Source organism: Anser brachyrhynchus, assembly GCF_964034855.1.
Source record: "Anser brachyrhynchus genome assembly, chromosome: 4".
Taxonomy (NCBI): domain Eukaryota; kingdom Metazoa; phylum Chordata; class Aves; order Anseriformes; family Anatidae; genus Anser; species Anser brachyrhynchus.
Window position 1 is genome coordinate 30,819,423 of NC_137698.1, and position 19,087 is coordinate 30,838,509.

A 19,087-nucleotide genomic window follows, 5' to 3' on the forward strand; every position below is an offset into this window, starting at 1 on the left:
TATACTCTGACTGGGAACAAATTCACATAAACATTGTTCTTGCTTGCTGCTCTTTATAAGAGAATTAGAGCAGTTTTCATGTAACTTGCTTGCAACAGGAGGCACAATCATTTTAAGAAATTCTTCTTGCCATAGAGTATTATTTTCTTATAAAGACAGGGATCTTTCCTCCTAGAACATATTAAAAGTCATCTTATTCTCATTAAAAGCATTCTGCCATAAGATGTGTTTGCTCTCTCATTACACTAGATATACCTCTTGGTCTCTTGACCTTCTTTTTCTACTCAGTGCAAACACCTCTTCTCTTCCCTTGCTATAGTTAAAGGACCAACCAGTTCTTCCTCCATCTTATAGATTGGTAAAAAACAAAACAATGACTGTAAACAAGGAGTATCACAAGAAATATTCTTGCATAAAGTCTTAGGGCAATAGCAGAAAGAAGACTGCTCAGCAGATGTCGAAGAAGTTTGGATTTTTGTCATAAAGGTGCCTAAATTCCACGTGATCCACTGAGCCAAAGAACTGTAACAATTACAAAAGTAGGCAAACAAGAGAAACAGCAGATACCTGACCGAGCAATGCCACTGTCTCTGTCCTCATTTTGTCCTCTGCTGGGCATATCAACAGGTGTACTGTGTGCTAAAACAAACAGATCAGATCAATAGAAAATATTACTTAACTCATTATACTATTTGTCAGCATTTAAAAAACATGCTTGAGACTAAAGGTCACAAAACACCAAAGTTACATCCTGTACCATTACTCCAAATACGCAGTGTTGCGTGAGCAGAGGTGGTAGCAAACACTAGGTCTATACTGAATGTCATGTTACTAGAGGAAGTTAGTTACTTGGCCCAATCTAAAGTGTCTCTAAGAAGCTTAAGAATGTGAATACAGTCTACATTACAAAGTGCATCCGATTTTTGATTACAAGAACTGGTGGTACTACCATCTGTCACTCAACTTTTTTTGTTTGCAAGATTATTAATTTACAAAGGTTAAATGTTACAACAGAATAGTCAAACATGTCCTTCAAGCTTCTGATTTACTCCCCAAGCAGAGATTTATTATCTACAAAGCTTCATGGTAAGAAACATTCAGCTTATGATGTACTATACTGAAGTGTTAGTAGTGCAGTCACTGAAATTGTAGAGCATGCAAAATTTGCAAAGGCTGTGAAGAAACTGCATTGGTATTCAAGTTCATTTTTTTTAATTAACAGAACTAATTAAGCCTAATATCTACCCACCTGCATGGGTCATCAGTATGCCTGTAAAAGGAGACTATGTAAAGCAGTGTTAAGTTTTTAAAAATTAAAGAAATTGATATTGTTGAAAAATTTAATGCCCTTCAGACTTAGCTCAAGAAGTAGTTTTGAAAGGTGTTTTTTTTACTTTTAGAAAATTAGTATGATATAAGAAAAGAAAAAAGCTGTATTATCAGCAGTACACCTCCACACTAGCAAGAAATCAGCAAGGCAAGAAGCATAACTTCTCTAAGAAATATAAGGGCTCATTTATTATTAAACGCATTGCATAAAAATGTTTTTAAAATTAAGCACTGGAATTGGAAACAGAAAATCAACAAAAAGCAATTAATTCAGCCAGTTGTTTGGAAGAAAGATTTTAAGTATAAAGCCACATTTGTCTGTTGTCACTATCTCAGCCCTTTCTATTTCTAGAGAGTAATTATGTTTCTCTTGTAAGAATTCAGAAGGAGCTGGATTTGTGTGTGCATATGGATGGGTCACACTGTGGTTGGCATTCCACACAAACCTGCAAAGAAAGAAGCACTGCGGATGAGGCGGAGGGGACCTCCTTCAGACACACCCTGCAGCAGTTTGCTGCTACACAGCTGTAACACACCTAGGAAACAAAAGCAATGTAGAGAAAACGCAACGCAAAAAAAATTAAAGGAAAAGATGATGCACAGGAAAAAAAAATAAAAGAAACCAAACTAAAGGAACAGATGGTGTCACACTTTTAGAAAGACAGAACCTGCAAATATTTACCTAAATTACTTCCACTGCGACAGGTTCCCAAACCATTCTGATTAGAGCTCAGCTTTCCCAAGCTGGAATCTTGGTTGATATATTCAAAGCTATCTTGTAAGCTAAGAAAAGAGAAAAAGGCAGTGTTTCTAACTTGATCAATAGTCATTAGTATTAGCTTGAAGATTAGACTCATTTTATGAAAAAATGAAAAATGAAGATTAACTTTACAATTACATTTGAAGGACCAGTAGGTTTTCTGAAACTAAAAGGAAAGAGTCCCTTTTTTCTATATAAACTCCCTCTGAGTTGTTGTAAGCTTCTGTATATCACACATGGGATTCAGTTTATTCAAAGTTGCCCATTTTTGAGAAGAGAATAGATGCGAAACAGTAACTTTTGCTATTGCTGAAGAAAACAGAAGTGCTCCTTGCAACATATACTGCTGCACTCTTCTGGCAGCTGGAAAGGGTATATGTTTTGAATGTCCAAAGTACCTAACCTCTGAAGTTTATGGCATGTCTTTGACAAATTAAGAAGCAGAAACTCAGGGAGGTGTGGTGGTTTTTTTGTTTTGTTTTTTTTGAAATATGAATGTCCTGGCTGAGACTTATCAAGTTAACACTTAACCCACAATCCAGCCTCCATTTCCAACTTTCTACTAGACCTTTCCACTTCAGCTAAGTCAAATCTCAAAGCAGTGACAGAAGGCCTACAAAAGGGAAAAAAAAAGGAAAGACAACTGTATTGGAGGAGAACGGGGGCGGGAGGGTATGGAGGGGAAGAAGAGAGATGTTCTTACTTATTGTTGCTTCCACTGAAGCTTCCTACCCTGGCTGAGAAGACTTTACTTATCATCAGTTGTGGGGGAGAGCTGAAAGGATAAACAGTCATTTCAGTGAGTCATCAGTTCCAAGCGCCTGACAGGGGAGCGCATCACAGAAAAGGACACTCACCGTATGTAGTGGATTTTCAAGGTGGAGCCTTTGTAACTCATTGCCACCGAGCCAAACATCATTTCTCCCAGCATGTTGACATCAGAGGCTGGTCTAGTGTACTACACAGACAAGAAGAAAGGAACAGCAAAGTCAGTAATGACTTGACATACTATTTCAACTGAGAATAGTGACAGTGCTGCATTTTGAGCGGAGAATACATTCTGCTTTTTCATGCAAACTATGATCCTGTGTGGTTCTGACACACTAAATGCAAGTAAAAGCAAGGACAGCTGGAAGATGTGGTCGGTTTTGCTCACTGCAGGAGAGACTGCTACAAGCATTAAACTATCTTCGCAATTCAAATTTGTAAGTTCTTTTCTGCCCCTACAGAAAGCTTCTCAGAAGTATGTTTTATTGGAAAATAATTTGTAAAGACTGCATTTCTAAGAATGATCAGACCGATTTCTTCTTATGTTTCAAAAGACTGATCATGAACAACAAATATTGAGGTTATCAGTTCTGAAGGAACTGATTTACCTCCTACTTACATATAATTTTTCTTCTACCTTATTCTATAGACACTTCAAATTTTATTTTTTCTAGATGAAATGCTTATGCTTTCACACAGACAGCCAGAGTGTCAAAAAATTGTTCTTAGAAATTTCGTGTTACAATGAGACATTAGTCCCTTTCATCTACCATGTTCAACAGCTTCTTCAGAACTGAACTGATATGACTGACAGTCATGTTTATAACTAGAAGAGGGAACGGTTTAGTGCTTTTGACTTTGAGTTGTTAATGCTATTATTTTCTAATGCTTTCAAAGAGGTCAAGATAGAATAAAAGCTTAAGATGTGCCCGTGTATTCTTAGACTACAAGACTTAAAATATAATCAGAAGCTTGAGTTATCTACCTTAACTTGAAAATACTAGAATTATAACTAGTGATTCAGCACATGTAAGTTAAGGCTTCTCAAGTAAGACATATAAAAGTAAGAAAATAACATTACCTGATACTTCGGTATTTGCTCTTTGATATTTTGCATACAGCTTATCGAGGGGCTATGGGAAGAAATATTGTTCCCATTGCCTGCTTGGCAGTTCTTGACAGAAGTCTTTACAGGAGCATCCTCTGCCATTTTCTGTATCAAAGCAAAGCAATATAATAAGAGCAACCGAAGTAAATATGAAGATTGTCATCTGTAAAAATACCATGACAAGATTTTTCTTAAAATACTGTTCAGCAACAGAATCAAAAACACTTATTTGGTTCAAAACACATGTATTGATTTTATAAGAAAAAAGGCTAGTATGACAGAAAATAAATACAGAATTACTCTCACATTTAGATCCTCAGACAAGTTTCGACAATATCACACAGAGTAATTAGTCAGATAAAGTTCTACTGGAAGATCATCCCCAATTGTTACAAACACATGCTCTGCATAACACTTGCCAAAGTTTATGTAAACAAATCTTACCTATAGGCTGCTTACAAATCAATTTCTGTAACCATTTGCACAATTAGTCAAACCACATATTACTTTTGCTCCCCAACTGATTATCAGATCCTTAACCAGAAGAACAGCCAACAAAATCAAGGAATAAATAATGCATCATTTGGAAGAAGTAGTGGGTTATAAAATCCATTAGTTAAACCTGTATAGGAGTTGCAAAAAAGCTAATTAATTTAAGTCATCTGGATCTAAGTAAAGTTTACTCTCAAGTCACTATGTTTAACAACATTGTAGAACTGATCAAAGAGATGGAAAGGAAGCCTTGGAAAATATTAATTACGTTAATACTATTTATACATCTTTCATTAGAAATGCTGCATTTAACTCATTTAACAAAACTAACCTTCAATGAAGACTGCTTACATAGCCTTAAGACCATCACACACTATTAAACTTGCTACACATTTAAGAAATTTGAAATCCCTTACTGAACATATACTCAATGTGCATTAATGTAAGATCTTGTTCCTTTGGCGCACATCAGAACGAAGTACATTTTAACAAATCTTTTTGTACCAGTTCGTACCTCACTGGAAAACATGCACTAGCAGAGTTCAAGCTAAGATAGATTTTAACGTGACCAAGGTAACCGTAGATAACACTTTACAGAAAAGAAAGCAGCAGACAAAAAGAATTTATAATAACCAAGAGGCTAGTGAAACCCAGCCACAGCCAAATTTATGTCCTGTATTTTGGGAAATGAACTGTAACAGGAAATTAAAATAGAATCCAATATTCCACAAGACTGATTTTTTTCAGATAAACACTGAATACTACACTGCAGTAACTGTAGTAAGCTTTAGAATACTCAAATCATGACGACAAGGAGATGAAATAGGCAAAAGGAGAGATGCAGAAAGAGTGAGACAAAAAAAGTGGAACAGACGATCTGTCCTTTTTGTAAGTTTAGAGTACAGTAATGGTAGAACACCCCTGTTGATTTAAAATAAACCTCCTGGCATAAAAAAAAGTCTTGTTCTTCTGTATGTTATCCCATATTTGCACTCCTTTTGTGTGTTTTTTCTTGGCCTACTATTTATTTGTAACTACTTTTGTCACTGTTGTTAGGTGTTTATAATGCACAAGTGTTAGTAGTCATGTGCTTAACAAGCTATTAACAAAAATGCCAAATAAAAAGCAGTCAGATATACACCATCTGCAGAAAGAATGGGAGATTAGATTAAAAACACTGAAAAAAATGAGTACATTAAACAAACATATGGTTAAATGGAATGCTAGTTCCCCCAGGTAAATTTAATGCATGTTTCAAAGACAATGTATTTTGAATATTTCATGTGAATAAAACATTATATTCTAGAAGAGTGGATAAATGCACAGTATACACACAAACACCCTAAACTTCAGTTTAAATAGGACAGCTTAATAGCAATTCTGTCTTAAATTTGAGTAAGTTCTAGACTTACTGGTAGCATATCATTCACTTAATGTCAATGTTCTCTCTACTCATCATTCAGTGCTCTGGCACTTTTTTTTTAAAAGGGTACCTAGACTAGCATCTGCTGGGAAAACAGATCATATCCTTCACAATATGCCATGAAGGAAATTTTAATCTGTTTTATGCTAGTGCTGCACCATTTCTGATAGGTCATTTTGCAGTTCACCTTTCAAGTGTTAAAGCAAACGGGAGTATTTTGAACATTTAAATGGAGCCAGAAACATTTCTTCCACACATTTTGTCCTCACATGCTGTGTGTTTTCAACCAGCTTTAAGACACAAAATAAGGACATTGACACTAGGTTTTATGGGGTGGTGGGTGAAGGGATTAACAGATCAGTCTGACCCATTTACCCTTATAAGCTCATAATCAGTCATCAGCTGATGCTGCTCATCAGTCTGACTCATTTGGAACAATTATATATTTGCAGTATGATTGAAATAGTTAAAAATTGCTGTAGTTTTTTGTCTGTTTGTTTTTGAAAGCACCTGCATAAGTAATTTCAACAAGTCACTACTATTTGTATATAGCTAGGGATTCTACCATCATACTGGTCTGCCAGGATAAAACCGCTGGTTTTAACAAAGACTTCAGAACAAACTTTAAATAATTCAATGCAGAAGAGAAACAGCTAGTATGGCAGAAAAAAAATATTGTTTTGCTTGTCTTAAATCACCCAAGTTTGCCAGAAACATTATTCCACAATTTGTGTGCCTGGAAAACAGAACAAAGAATTTGCATTTTCCCAGTACCTACTCTTGCCTCTGTTTGCATCATCAGAAGTTATGTGGCCATACACTGCCATGTGTTAGTCTTACACATGATGAGGTGGTTAGACAAAATAGAGTTGTTTTCATTTACGTAAAGCCAACAACTTTACTAATGCAAACACTAAAGGAGGACCAGCACATTTAGAGACAAGCTAGACATCACCAGAACAATAGGACTGCCCAAACAGCTAACAACAAAAAAACAATCACATCCAACATTAAAAGGCTAAGGCAGTGCTCAGTTTAAAGGGGTACAGATTGCTTTGCTTGAAAGTAAGTCAGGCTTAAGTTGGTTAAGTTCCAATACCATGTTTATATTTAAAAATACCAAACAACAGATTCCAAAGAGTCTAAACACACATCTAATGCTCTTATTGCAGCTATCACAGAACTCAGAACAAGTGAAAGATCACAAATAAGATTATGAAGTTCACATTGTCATTTGAAAATTCCTGCTTTTGGGAAGGCAAACAGAAGAGTGGTAGGACAAAAGCACAGTTAGCATTTCATACCTGGATCACAGCTTCATCAATTTTGCGGACTGCTGTGGAGTCAAATAAGACCTGTCTGCCTCTTCTCTCACAGTCTTGGTAAACTATCAGTCGTATTTCTTTCAAGTCAAACTCTGAAGAGGACCAGCTGTAGATTATAAGCAAGATATTAAAAACAGTGTGCTCACTTTGCAAGCTTATTTAAGCAAAGCAAAAGGTATTCAGCAAGTACATCTTTTACTCAGCATTTACAAGAATTGGACTGTAATCGCAGAACTCTGAGAAGGAACTCAAAGGACAGACACAGGCTGGCACAGCCAGACCAAGTTTCATTCACCCTTTTTCAGAATTTTCGAGAAGAGAAACAAAAAACTGCCTCAACAATCTGGTGCTTTACTCTTAAATGCACTCCCTTCTCTATACAGTCTCGATCACCTTTACTGAAAGTTAGGCATACTGTTTTGTGCAATTCTCTTAGTGGTAATGAAGAACAATGGATTTCCATCCTCTGCAACAGTCTTTCATAATCTGGGAGGATTACACAGTCCCTCATCCTTCTCTTCTCTAAACAAAACAAAGTGAATTGTTTTCAATCTTTTTACTGTCAATATGAGCTATGATTTCTTCAATATTTAACCAAAAGACCAAGTATTATTTTTCCTCTTTTCGGAGATGTTCATGGTTTAAGAGCTATCATAGATTACTGAGACTTGATCTGCAACAATGATGAAACTCGTTTAGTAGATGAAACCAAGACGCTTAGGTCAGAAATGAGGAGACATTTCTTCTCAGAAAGAGCAGTCAGGCATTGGGACGGGTTGCCCAGGGAGGTGGTGGAGTCACTGTCCCTGGGGGTGTTCAAGGAAAGGTCGGACCTGGTGCTTAGGGACATGGCTTAGTGAGTGACATTGGTGGTAGGGGGATGGTTGGACCACATGATCTGAGAGGTCTTTTCCAACCCTCATGATTCTGTGATTCTATTGTTGAGATTGTAGCTGAAGTAGAAGGAGTCTCTGAACCTAGAACCTGCCTGCTCCTCAGAGACACGCCGTGACACACGACTTGCCTCCTCAAGCTACCGCACGAAGCTGAAGAGCATGACTGATCATGGCTGCAGAGGTAAGAGATTCTTTCCTAATTCCCAAGGGAGCTGGCATACATGTTGGAGCATGGAGGCTTGCTTAGCCTCAGATTCAGCTACAGAAGATGTTTTTCATACTCTGTAGCTGACAAGCTGGAATTAATAGCAGAAACTAATACTGTGTAAAGCACTGCCCCACAGCTCTGGTGGCAACCTGGTGCTCAGTCATATTGCCTCATCCCTGACCTGGATAGACCATATCCAGGGGTAAGAGTACAACTGTTATTAATAGCTGTTGGTTTAACAAATTGCATAACAGACTTCAGTCAAGGCTACACTGATCTCCCACCCAAAAGGATGTTTCACATCGGAATTTTCCTAAACTATGCCTTACAGAGAGGGAAGGTGGAGAATTGAGGGGAGAGCACAAAATTTCTGTATAGCTGGAAGATGAGAATTTCTGAAGCTATTTCTTTTACGCTGTGCTCCAACAGCCATAAATAAATAACGAGGTAAATGTCATCAGCTCCTGCTAGTCAGTAAGGTAACCATGGGCAACACTCAGACTTGCAAAGTCAGTACAAGTCAAGCTGGCATAATTTCTTCTTTGTACTTCATCTTGAATTTCAGAGATCAATCCCCCTTTCTACATAGTTAGGAAGAAATACAAGGCTAATGAAGCATCTTATTCCAAGGCTGAAGTACCTCAATCTGCAAGATTTTACTCTAGTTTTAAATACCTTTGGAAAGAATAAGCCTGATCCTTATCTCCACTTGAAGTGCTCTGATGCAAGTACACTCTATGTACATAACATGTAAGGGCCCAGCACCCAAAGCTGGATCAGGGAACATTGCTAAAGGCTGTTTTGCTATCAACAGTGAGGAAACTCATTGATGCATTTGTAGCAAACTGCCTCAAAAACACCGCAAGTGCCAGACACTTCTTTTCAAGTTTTCCCTTTCAAAGGGAATCACAGCATTAAGGTAACCTGCGTGAGAGCAGACTTGATACCATTGCTGATACTGCCCAGAGATCCTACACACCTCGCATCCACAAAGAGCTGTGAGAACAGTGTCTGTGTTACAAGTCGGGTAGTAGTTTCTCAACCCACTGCCTATGCAACGCTATTACAAAATCCAGTTATACAGAATGCAAGAAAGTCAGAGCCATCAATAGGCTTCATGCTGGTCTACCTCATGAGCTGGATACTCTTTTCTGTACCATATACTCTGATATCTCTTCAGACATACAGTTGATTATTTACTTGTACACTTTTTGCAGCAGACAGCACCACACATACCTGAAATAACCATGCTGCTTTATTAAAATGGCCTGCAGATCACCCTTCCAAAGAAAGGGTACATCGTTACATCCTTAATTTAAAGAGTTAAGCTTTTTTTTTTAAAAAAAAAAAACACACCACACAAACCTCCAGGACTGGCTCAATAGGGTCAGGAGTTCAGACCACAGGACTGAAAGTCTAAACTGAAAACAATTCATTCATTTCAGGCACAGATTTTGCCAACACCGCCCTGTACCCAACCACCAATGCTAAAAGCACACTTGATACTTGTCTTGCAAGAATTCAGGTTTCTTTATGAACAGGTGAGCTCCCATGCTCTGCACTAAAGCAAAATTCACATTTGTGCTGTGCCCACTTCAGACTAAGAAGTGAGCAGGGTTCTTCTATAATGGATCCCGAAGCAGCAGCCAGCCTGCTCAAGTGCCTTTTCCATGGGGCACAGGCTACGAAGCACTTATTTCTACAAGGATCTCTACAATCTTTCAGAACTTTAAACACATTCTAGTACCAGACAGCATCCAGCATAAAATGTATCAGAGCTTTATGGGACTAACAGAGCAATCTAGGCAAATAACTTCAGATAATGCTTCTTGCAGTACTAACCAAATATCAGACAGCATTTCAGTGGAGTCTTTGCTTCCAGGCTTTGCATTGCACAAACCACAGATGCAGTCCTTGCAGCAGTCTTACACATTACAGAAACTCTCCATCCTACTAAAATGTCATTTGATAAGATCAGGCATACCCACAGGCAAGCTATACAGGCATACAACTGCATGGGCTCATTACCTCAACATCGAAGCTAGCACCAGGCACAAGACTAGTCAGATGACCGGGATTATTCCCTCCCCTACACAAAAGTTGATGAGCAGACTGATTACAGTCCTTCCACCCTTTATAGCTTAAGCCAGCTTGTATAACATACAGCCCCTGAAACAGGGACAGCATTTTCAACCACTTCCTAAAAACAGCACTGAAGAATACAGATGGCACACGGACTCATTGGTCAGCTCTGATTTCATGCATATAAAAGCCAAAACCCCAAGACCATTACTTATCTTTAAATTAGCTTCTTGCTTATTTAGCAATGCTGAAAGACATGCTGCTGTTTGTTTCTTCACGTGATCTCTTATAAAGAGAGGTAAGATTTTTTTATGCAAAATATCTGTTCATGGAAAACAAACAAAGCACACCTCTGCATTGCAGAGTTAAACATCTAAAGGAATGTTAAGCTAAGAAAATCCTTTCACTTTCGCATCGTTTCTAAAAAAAGAAAGACCAAAATATACAAAATAGGCACAGATATTTCAGCCTGCTTTTCCTAAGGTAGAAAGGCTCCTATGCTCACAGGCAATTTGTATACATATATGTTCACCTTGACTAATTTACTAATTCATTAATCAACTTCAACCACCAAGCTTGACCAAAGGACATACATTTCTAAGCATTTCACAAAAACAAATAGTGAAGGAAAAAACAGACCTCCCCTCCCGCTCCAAAGCTGCAACATAAGCTAACATTAACTTCAAGGCCACAAAAATTCTTGTGATGCATTTGTGAAGGACAGGTAGAAGGCGGGGAAAGATTCTGGAGGTGGTACATGAAAAACTGACACCAAGGCTTGCACATGATTAAGTTTTCCATTTTTCATTGACAAATGCAAGCTATAACAATAGCTGCATTAGTTCTTCTGATTTTAGACTAGAAAGCCTTCAACACGTTTACAAAAAGCCCCTTGCTCCCTGGCTGCAGTACACTATGAGTCGATTCTGTGTCCAGTTACTAATATTTAATTTTAAGCCCACGAGAAGTGGCTTTTCAGCTTTTCACCACTACTTCCAATGCTCTGACTTCATGTCTTAAAACTTATATTTATTTGGTAAAACCTAAACTTGCACACTTGTTCCCTTCTCTAAAATGGCTCACCTAGCCATGTGTTAAATACCAAAGGAAATTATGTGAAACTTCTGTAATAGTAGTTTTACATATACATCTACTAAGGAAAGCATCACGTACCGTGAAGCAAGTTAATTCCCAGTGTACCCTTCACACTTTATATGGATCCTTAGCAAGAATAAACGTGATACAACCCACTACCTTTGGATAACTGCTGCTGCTTCTCTCACATTTAAAAAAGCCTCCAAAAAAAGTTTTTACTAAACACTAACTGAAACATCACCTGCCTCAGCCCTGTTTATATGCAAATAGAACAAGAAAAAATTTAAAAGAAATTTTCGAATTTTCAATCCCTGCTGGAAAACTACTTTGTAAAACAAAGCTAGAAACTTGTGCACCAAGACAATTTGTGTTCTGTGCTGAAAGAATTGCTTACTGCTAAGTGAATCAAATCAAATGTTACCAATACAATAAACAAAATAGTGTTTTTTTTTTGAAGCCACCTGAGTGCCAAGGTACTGCAAAATGTTAAAAAGGAGTACTGGTAAAAGTACGCTCTAGAAAAGTAAGAAAGCGAGGAGACTGATGCCTAAGTGAAGTGGGTCACTTTGGCTTACAAACCATATATCATGTTAGGTCCTGTATATTCCTAACAATTTGCTGAAATCAGTAAACAAACGTGAGCTTGTGCATGTGTTCCTATTTCAGATTGAACATGGCTATTTTGACTGAACAGTTTTCTTTATCACAGCAATAAAAGCCCCACACAGCCTTCCTCCCCTTTTTCTAACTGCGTGACCTTTCCTGTTATTCACGTGTCAGCTCTGCTACTTGCTGGACCCTTCTGCAAACTGGCCAAGTTCTCCATAACAGCAGACATTTGTCACAGCAAAAGAAAGTGGCTCAGAAATGTAGCTGGAAAAGGGAAGAAGTAGAAGGCAGCAGGACCTCCACCTCTTGGTGGCAGCATGAGTTACGCTAACTCACTTCACCCACAGAGCTATACACCTTTAGGTAAAGGGCACAAAGAAAACGTTCCCTATCCATTTCAAATAAGTATTGAGGCTAGTTAGAATGTTAATTGGGTTTTCTTGTTCCGAGTCAGTTTTCTGTCTGCTTAGTGAGCTGAACTGACTCCCTAAGGGAAGCCAGAAGTTTTGGAACAACCAGAGCCAGCACAAGGGGAAAAGGACAAGAGCATGTTGCCAGAAAGCAAAGGAAGAGGCAACGTTACTACCCCCTTCAGCATCAGCAATCTGAACAGTTCAGCTTGTCTAAGCTCACCTTCAGAGGGGATCTTCCTGTGTTCATACAACAAAAAACAGTTTTTCTGTACCTGGAACAGGTCTGTTAGATATATACAACAGTATTTATAACTTTTTTTGTAAGAAAGACACAAAAGTCATAAGTAGCTGAAAGATACCCTACCAAGGTTTCTCCTCAGATTCCAGATTAAGTCTAAATTTGCTTTATTTCTCCTCAGGTGGCATATAAATCACTGACCTTGAGCTTGTTCAGCATTTCTTCCATTACAGATATGCGACATGGAGGCAAGGAGATCTCTCTTACTTAGGGGAAAGCAGAATTGTTTGTTTCTGTAAAGGAGCCACAAAAGCTTGCCCCATTCTGCCTTGAATCAGTATTTCCAGTTAATACAGATCTCCTAACCCTTACATCTACAAAGAAAGCTTCTGGTTCACCTTTATAACAACCAGCATGCACACAATAACTGAAACATGACCTATTTATTTATATTTGAAGACTACTTGAGCTGACCTTAGAACATTTTAGAAAGTGACTAATCACTGCTTCAGCGCAACAACCACAGGCTAGAGAAATAACGAGCCTGAAATCTATGCATCATTTAGCTGTATTTTAAACAGGCAATACCGAGCACAGAATATTTATTCTAATATCCTTTATGATAATTTGGAAAAGACTACCCTGAACCATGTTTTCACACAGTTACATAGCAGCAGGCTCAAACACTGGAGACACGCTGGCACACACCTGAAAAAGGCACAACAAAAGCAGCTGAAGAAACAACACTCACACTCCAGATTACTTTTATGTAATGCTTAACCTAGAGATCAGTTAGAAGGGAAGCAGAGTTGCCCCCTCCACTCCTCCCTCACTCCGCAGCATTTTCTCCTGCCTGCTCTGCAAATTGGTCCTACTTGACCCAATAATGCAGAAGGTGGCAAAAAATTAAAAAGAGGGAAACTAATTAGAAAAAGAAGGTGAGGTTATTTTACCTTAACTGAAAAGAAAGTCAATTACCCTTCAGACCTCAGTTAACACACACACAAACCTTACACATCAGACTCAAGAATGTAGATTCGATTTCAAACAACAGGGAAGACTTTCTACAGTATCAGTCACCATCAGCAGCAAGAATGACCTCCTTACAGAGCTTTCCAAACAGGTTAGTTTTCAGGCACGTGGTTACAAATCTAATATCAAACCAAAATGCTCACCCTCCATCAAAAACTGTATATATCAAAAAAAGTTACTTGCGTACCTGTTTTGCAGCAGTCTAGTCACTCTGCTCACACAGCTGACACTTTGGTCTCTCAGAGATTTTCTAATCCTTTCATCCAATTTGGCACAAGGGAGATTACTTCCAAGTGGCACATCGCTGCTGTTCTTTCTTGCTCTTTCTATTTGTCCCCCTGTGCCATTTGTAGCTTTTGGTGTGCCCCCACACATTTTCTTGTGCTACAGATCCTCTTGAAAAAAAAAAAGCCAAACACCCGCTGAAGTGACACAGCCTCAGGCAGATCTCCTTACTATATAGATCAACCATTAGCAATGGCAATTACGATCAGATTTCTTCCCTACACAGGAACAGTCTGCTGGATTTCTTGTTGGGGGAAAAAGAGGCAAAGAGATCTTCATATATTCTACACGCCATTAAAGCCGAATGGCAGCTGTAGCCAAAGTGCTGCTGCGGTTATCCCACACAGAGGAGCAGACGTGACTTTCAAGTTTCAGAAGCCATCATAGACTTGCTCTGGCTGCTGTCAGAGTTTTTCTACCAAGCCTGGCGCAAAGCTGCAGCAGATACAACAGCTAATATTGACTTAAACTGTGTTTGTTTCCTGGTATGTGATTAGGTAGCTGGCAATTATGTAGTCACAAGACCCAACCATATGGCCTCTTAAAAAAAAAGCATAGTTGCTTTTGCAGTGACTCGCCCTTCGTTGCAAGGTTGTTCTAACACTGGCTACAACACCCTGTTAATGGCTCTCATGTGAGCAAGTGTCATCTGACAACTCCTAGCAACCTCATATGGCTTGGGAGCAAATAAGAATCTGTCATCATTGCCATATGGTTATCAGGGGGAAAAAACCCAACACCGAGAAACACCAGCTATTCTGCTCTGTAATGGTTTTACTTTTAAGGACAAATGGTATTTACGGTTGGCCGAGAATTTGAAAATATTATTTTGAAAAGCTTTTAAAAAGAAGCAAAAAAACAACAAGAAGTTTGTCACAGACATTACGTTGGTTTATGAGAGTTTACAGTCATGAGCCTATTAAAACAATTTAATGGCAGTACTGGTGGCAAATACCTAATAAAATACTTCTGATCAAGATAATCTACGTTTTTAAACAGACCAAAGGAACCTCACGTTTTGTTCAGGCTCAGGTAAGTCTGCAGGAGAACAAAGACTTCTTTCCCATCCATGCTTAAAAACCCACACAACTTACCCATACACAGCTGCCAATATCTCACCTCTTACATAGATTTTTTTTCTAGTCAGTAGTTTTAGACGCTTTATAAGATGACAGCCATAGAAATATTTCCCTTCCAGATTAAAAAGGGAAAATAACTTCACTAATGGCCACCCAGAAACACAGCAGCAGAGTCAGACAACACAGAAAGATTTCAAAACCCAGTGCCACATGCTACCTGCTAAATAGCACAGCATCCTCCTCAGGAAAATTTTGTCATCTCTGTAAACCACAACCTCTAAACCCTGGACAAAAGACAAGTGGACAACTAGAGCATGGTAACAACAACTTGCTCAGCCACAGAGGGAAGCAGTAAAAAACAGAACTGTTTCAATCCCCAGAGTAGTGACAAATGCTAGATCACAATTGCTCCTCTTCTCAAATGAGGGAAACAGGCGAAAAGCTTTGGTCTGTTCTCAGGTTATTCAAACGATTTAGCAGAGGGCGACTCCTCCTCACCTCACTGAGGACTGCTTTCAGCAGCAGTGTTCCTATTCGTCTCTGAAGCATGAATGAACCGAACAACTGATGGCCAGTTTACTGCACTTACACTAGGACCAGCAGTTGACAGCATTCACTTGTCCTACGCTTTCCCCACACAGAAAGGAAAGAAAGTTCTGAAACATTCAGTTAAATCCCAGTTAAATATGGGATTCATGTCAGAGACTAAAACTAGGAACACCTGAAAGCCTACTGAATAGCTGGTAGGCTTCACAACAATACTTCATCTGTAGAATACTATAAATCCTAAAATACTTGAGGAATTAGGATTGAAAATACACAAAACAGTTTCTGAAAAGTAAAAACAAAAATGGAAAATCATATACGGAAAACACCTTGAGTCCAAGGAGCAGATTACTGTAGAAAATGGAAGAAAGTGTCCTGCCCTCCAGAAATAATCCTCTGGGAAGCAGAGTTAAATCATTCTTTTTCTAGGCTACGTGACAGCACATCACCTGCTCTGTTTGTAGGTCATTTCCTGCCCTTCATCTCAGCTCTTCAGACAATTGCATAAACGACTCCAACTTGAGGTAACACTTCAGCAAGAGAATTTGGGGGGGGGAATATATATGATGGAAGTTATCTAATTAAAACTTTTTTTTTCCATATAAGTTACGGCTATAACTTAAAATCTATACACTGTTTTCAAATCTAGTAGTATATTTGCAAAATCTCCAGTAAGGTTTTGTTTTCCAAACATCTTTTAGAAATAGTCTACAGAAACAGAGGAAAACAAAGTTTGAATCATACCAGCTGTTTCAGTGAGAATTTGTTTTAGTGAAACACACTTAGCAAAACAGATACACAAAAAAAACCCACAACCCAGACATTCAGGATGAGTGCCAAAGCATATTTATAGGTAAAGTAGATTCTATTTTGGATTGCTTAACGATGAATTTCCCTCTTCTGGCCTGTTAAATAGATTCCACAGAAGATGGGGGTTCCCTTCCTCACTCTCCCCCAAACGAGCCCGACATTGCTCCTCCTCTTTTTACAGCCTTGGATTTGGAAGAGTTGTGCTGATGCCACGCCGCATTCTTTTTCCACAATCATTTGAAGTAGTCCTAATATGGTAAAGCACTACTTAACCTTAGATGAACCACCTTGTTCCAGCATGATACATAGTTAGTAGTTTCACACACGTTAGGCTGGATATATGGCAGGTTAGTCATGCAACAAGTGAAGGAACATGTCATTTGCAGTACTTCTCCCTCAGTTTGGGTTTTCCTGTCAAAAGAGTTGCGGTGGAGAAAAACGCTTCTCAATATTAGATCATCGTACAGAAATGTTACCTTTTTAAAAATAATTGCCTATGTTACTGGATGAAAAGGAACACAACATTGGGGGTCCTTGTTCACTGCAAACACAGCACTCCCCAGACCGCCTGCTTTGTGAAGGACAACTTACTGAATTTCTGCAAGGTCACAATCGTTTTTCATCATTGCTACAAGGCAGTATTGTCACATACACACAAAAAAGTGACCACAAAATGCACACACACCTGATAGAGGCCAACGAGCAGTTCTACACCAAGTTAAAGTCGCGATAAATTGCGTGCCTCAGCTTTTCAGAGCCACCAAGAACTGCTTATTAAAGCAGCGTGTCGGAACCCAGACAGCTTCCCTAAGTTCGGACTCACTGTTCAGTGGCTGTTAGTCAGAAGTTTGGGAACTAGGTTTCGTACGTCTCAGTGATAACGTTTCAAAAGAAAAACAAACCCACAAACAAACAAAAAAAACACAGAAAACAATGTATTTGAGGTTGAACCCCATACAGCACAGGACAGTGTTTCCAGCTGCTAGCCCCCAAAATGGAATTCCTTGCCAGCAATGTGAAAGGGCTCAAGCCTGGTAATTGCACGTATTTGTGTTTTACCATTAAGAAAAGTGTCTTTTTCCTTGAACTAGGACTTCAAACCCGGAGACAATTAAGACACACAAAAAGGTTAGCTCCTACATCCATAGCAGTCTTTTTCTCTATATAGAGATCCCCACTCAGTCCTAACCAGCTTTCCCTCCTCTTCCCTCCCACCACCCTCCGCAGCCCCCAGTAGTTTCCAGCAGCCAGGAGATCTCAGTTCATCAAAACCAAGTCGAATATTTTGCAGAAGTTGTTTTACAGCAGCCATCTCGATCATTTCGAACAAGCCAACCTTCCGTTCTTTATTTAATCTTCCTTAGGCTTTTTCTGTTTTCTCTTTTTAGAGAAACCTCCATCGCTGGAGCCAAAGGGGCCGAGCCAAGCGGCAGCAGCCTGCCGGGAGCAGGGGTGGTTGCAGCATCCCCGGGGGAGCGCAGGGCAGGGAGCAGGCCCACCTCAGCTCACCTCAGCCCAGCCCAGCCCCTCTTGCACCGCGCGCCGGGCCGGGGCTGAGGCATCATTCCCATGTCACTTGTTCCAGCAGCGCCATGTGACTGGGCCGGCGTCCAGGAACACAGCTACTAAATACAGACACTGCCAAGGCACGTCGGAGAACTGCCTCTGCCAGAAAGCGAGATGAATAGAAGGCTCTTACCCTACCAGCTCCTACCTACACCTTCGCCCCCTCCTCTGGAGCAGGAGGGAGGAGAACTACACGCTGCACATGGGAGGAAGAGCTTTGAGCAGCAGTGCAGGGCACAATCTGGTATTTGCAGCACCACACCAGCTCCTGTTGCAGTTTGGGGCTGTGTGAAAGCACTGACTGAGCTCAGCCCTTAGTATCTCCTACGTAAATGAGCAGGCCAGCACAGACACCACCACCACACCTTACGGGCGGCATCCTGAGGCATGGGTTTGGTTGCCTGCTCTTTCCTGTTCCTTCACTGTCTTCTGTAACACCCCCCCCCTTTTTTTTTTTTCCTAAGTCTGTGTGCAGCTTTCAAGCCCTTGTTCAAAGGAGTAATTTTAGAATATGAAAATAAAACAACTAAGAAACAATATTGCTCATTAGACATAAATAAATACATTTTAATGCCAACTGATACAGAGATGAACAACACTGTTTAGCATTCCAAAATTTTACTAGTTAGCCGAACAGTAGCTTTGATATAAAACACAAACACCTTCAACTCTAAGTAACTAAAAATGCTCACATATTAAACCAAAACATTGCCTTTACAGATTTCTTCCACTTCTGCTAGAAAACCACTCCAATTACAGGAGTGCTCTGGTACACTTGAGAAGACACGGCATTCTCTCTGAGGCTTTACAGGGCTGTGGAAGGCACCTGTAATCCCCTCCTCGCCCTCGCTCGGAGCATGCCCTCCCACCTCACTAGAGAACGCTCTCGAGCAGAGCTGGGAGCAAGCACCACAGACACTCGCCCTCCTGCCAAGGGAAATTGCTTCAGAAGGGCTTGGTTTCAACTAACCCCAAAGGGAATTTTCAGCTGTATGATCTCACCAAAAAAAGTTTACCCGTGTG

General features: G+C 39.5%; 1 protein-coding gene across 5 annotated transcripts in view; it reads right to left on the bottom strand.

Annotated features, from left to right (window-relative positions):
* Window positions 1-19,087, bottom strand: part of FNIP2 (folliculin interacting protein 2) — a 47,708-nt gene that overhangs the window by 18,785 nt on the left and 9,836 nt on the right. For 2 of the 5 annotated variants that reach the window (XM_080589667.1, XM_080589668.1), the window contains exons 2-8: window positions 7,185-7,311; window positions 3,939-4,070; window positions 2,947-3,047; window positions 2,793-2,864; window positions 2,012-2,112; window positions 1,776-1,865; window positions 568-639 (exon numbers count right to left, since the gene is read on the bottom strand). In XM_080589667.1, the coding sequence (XP_080445793.1) occupies window positions 568-639; window positions 1,776-1,865; window positions 2,012-2,112; window positions 2,793-2,864; window positions 2,947-3,047; window positions 3,939-4,070; window positions 7,185-7,311 (695 nt within the window). Of the gene's footprint in view, window positions 1-567; window positions 640-1,775; window positions 1,866-2,011; window positions 2,113-2,792; window positions 2,865-2,946; window positions 3,048-3,938; window positions 4,071-7,184; window positions 7,312-13,965; window positions 17,687-19,087 lie in introns of those variants that run through there. The other 3 variants (XM_080589665.1, XM_080589666.1, XM_080589669.1) reach the window with 3 other exon arrangements.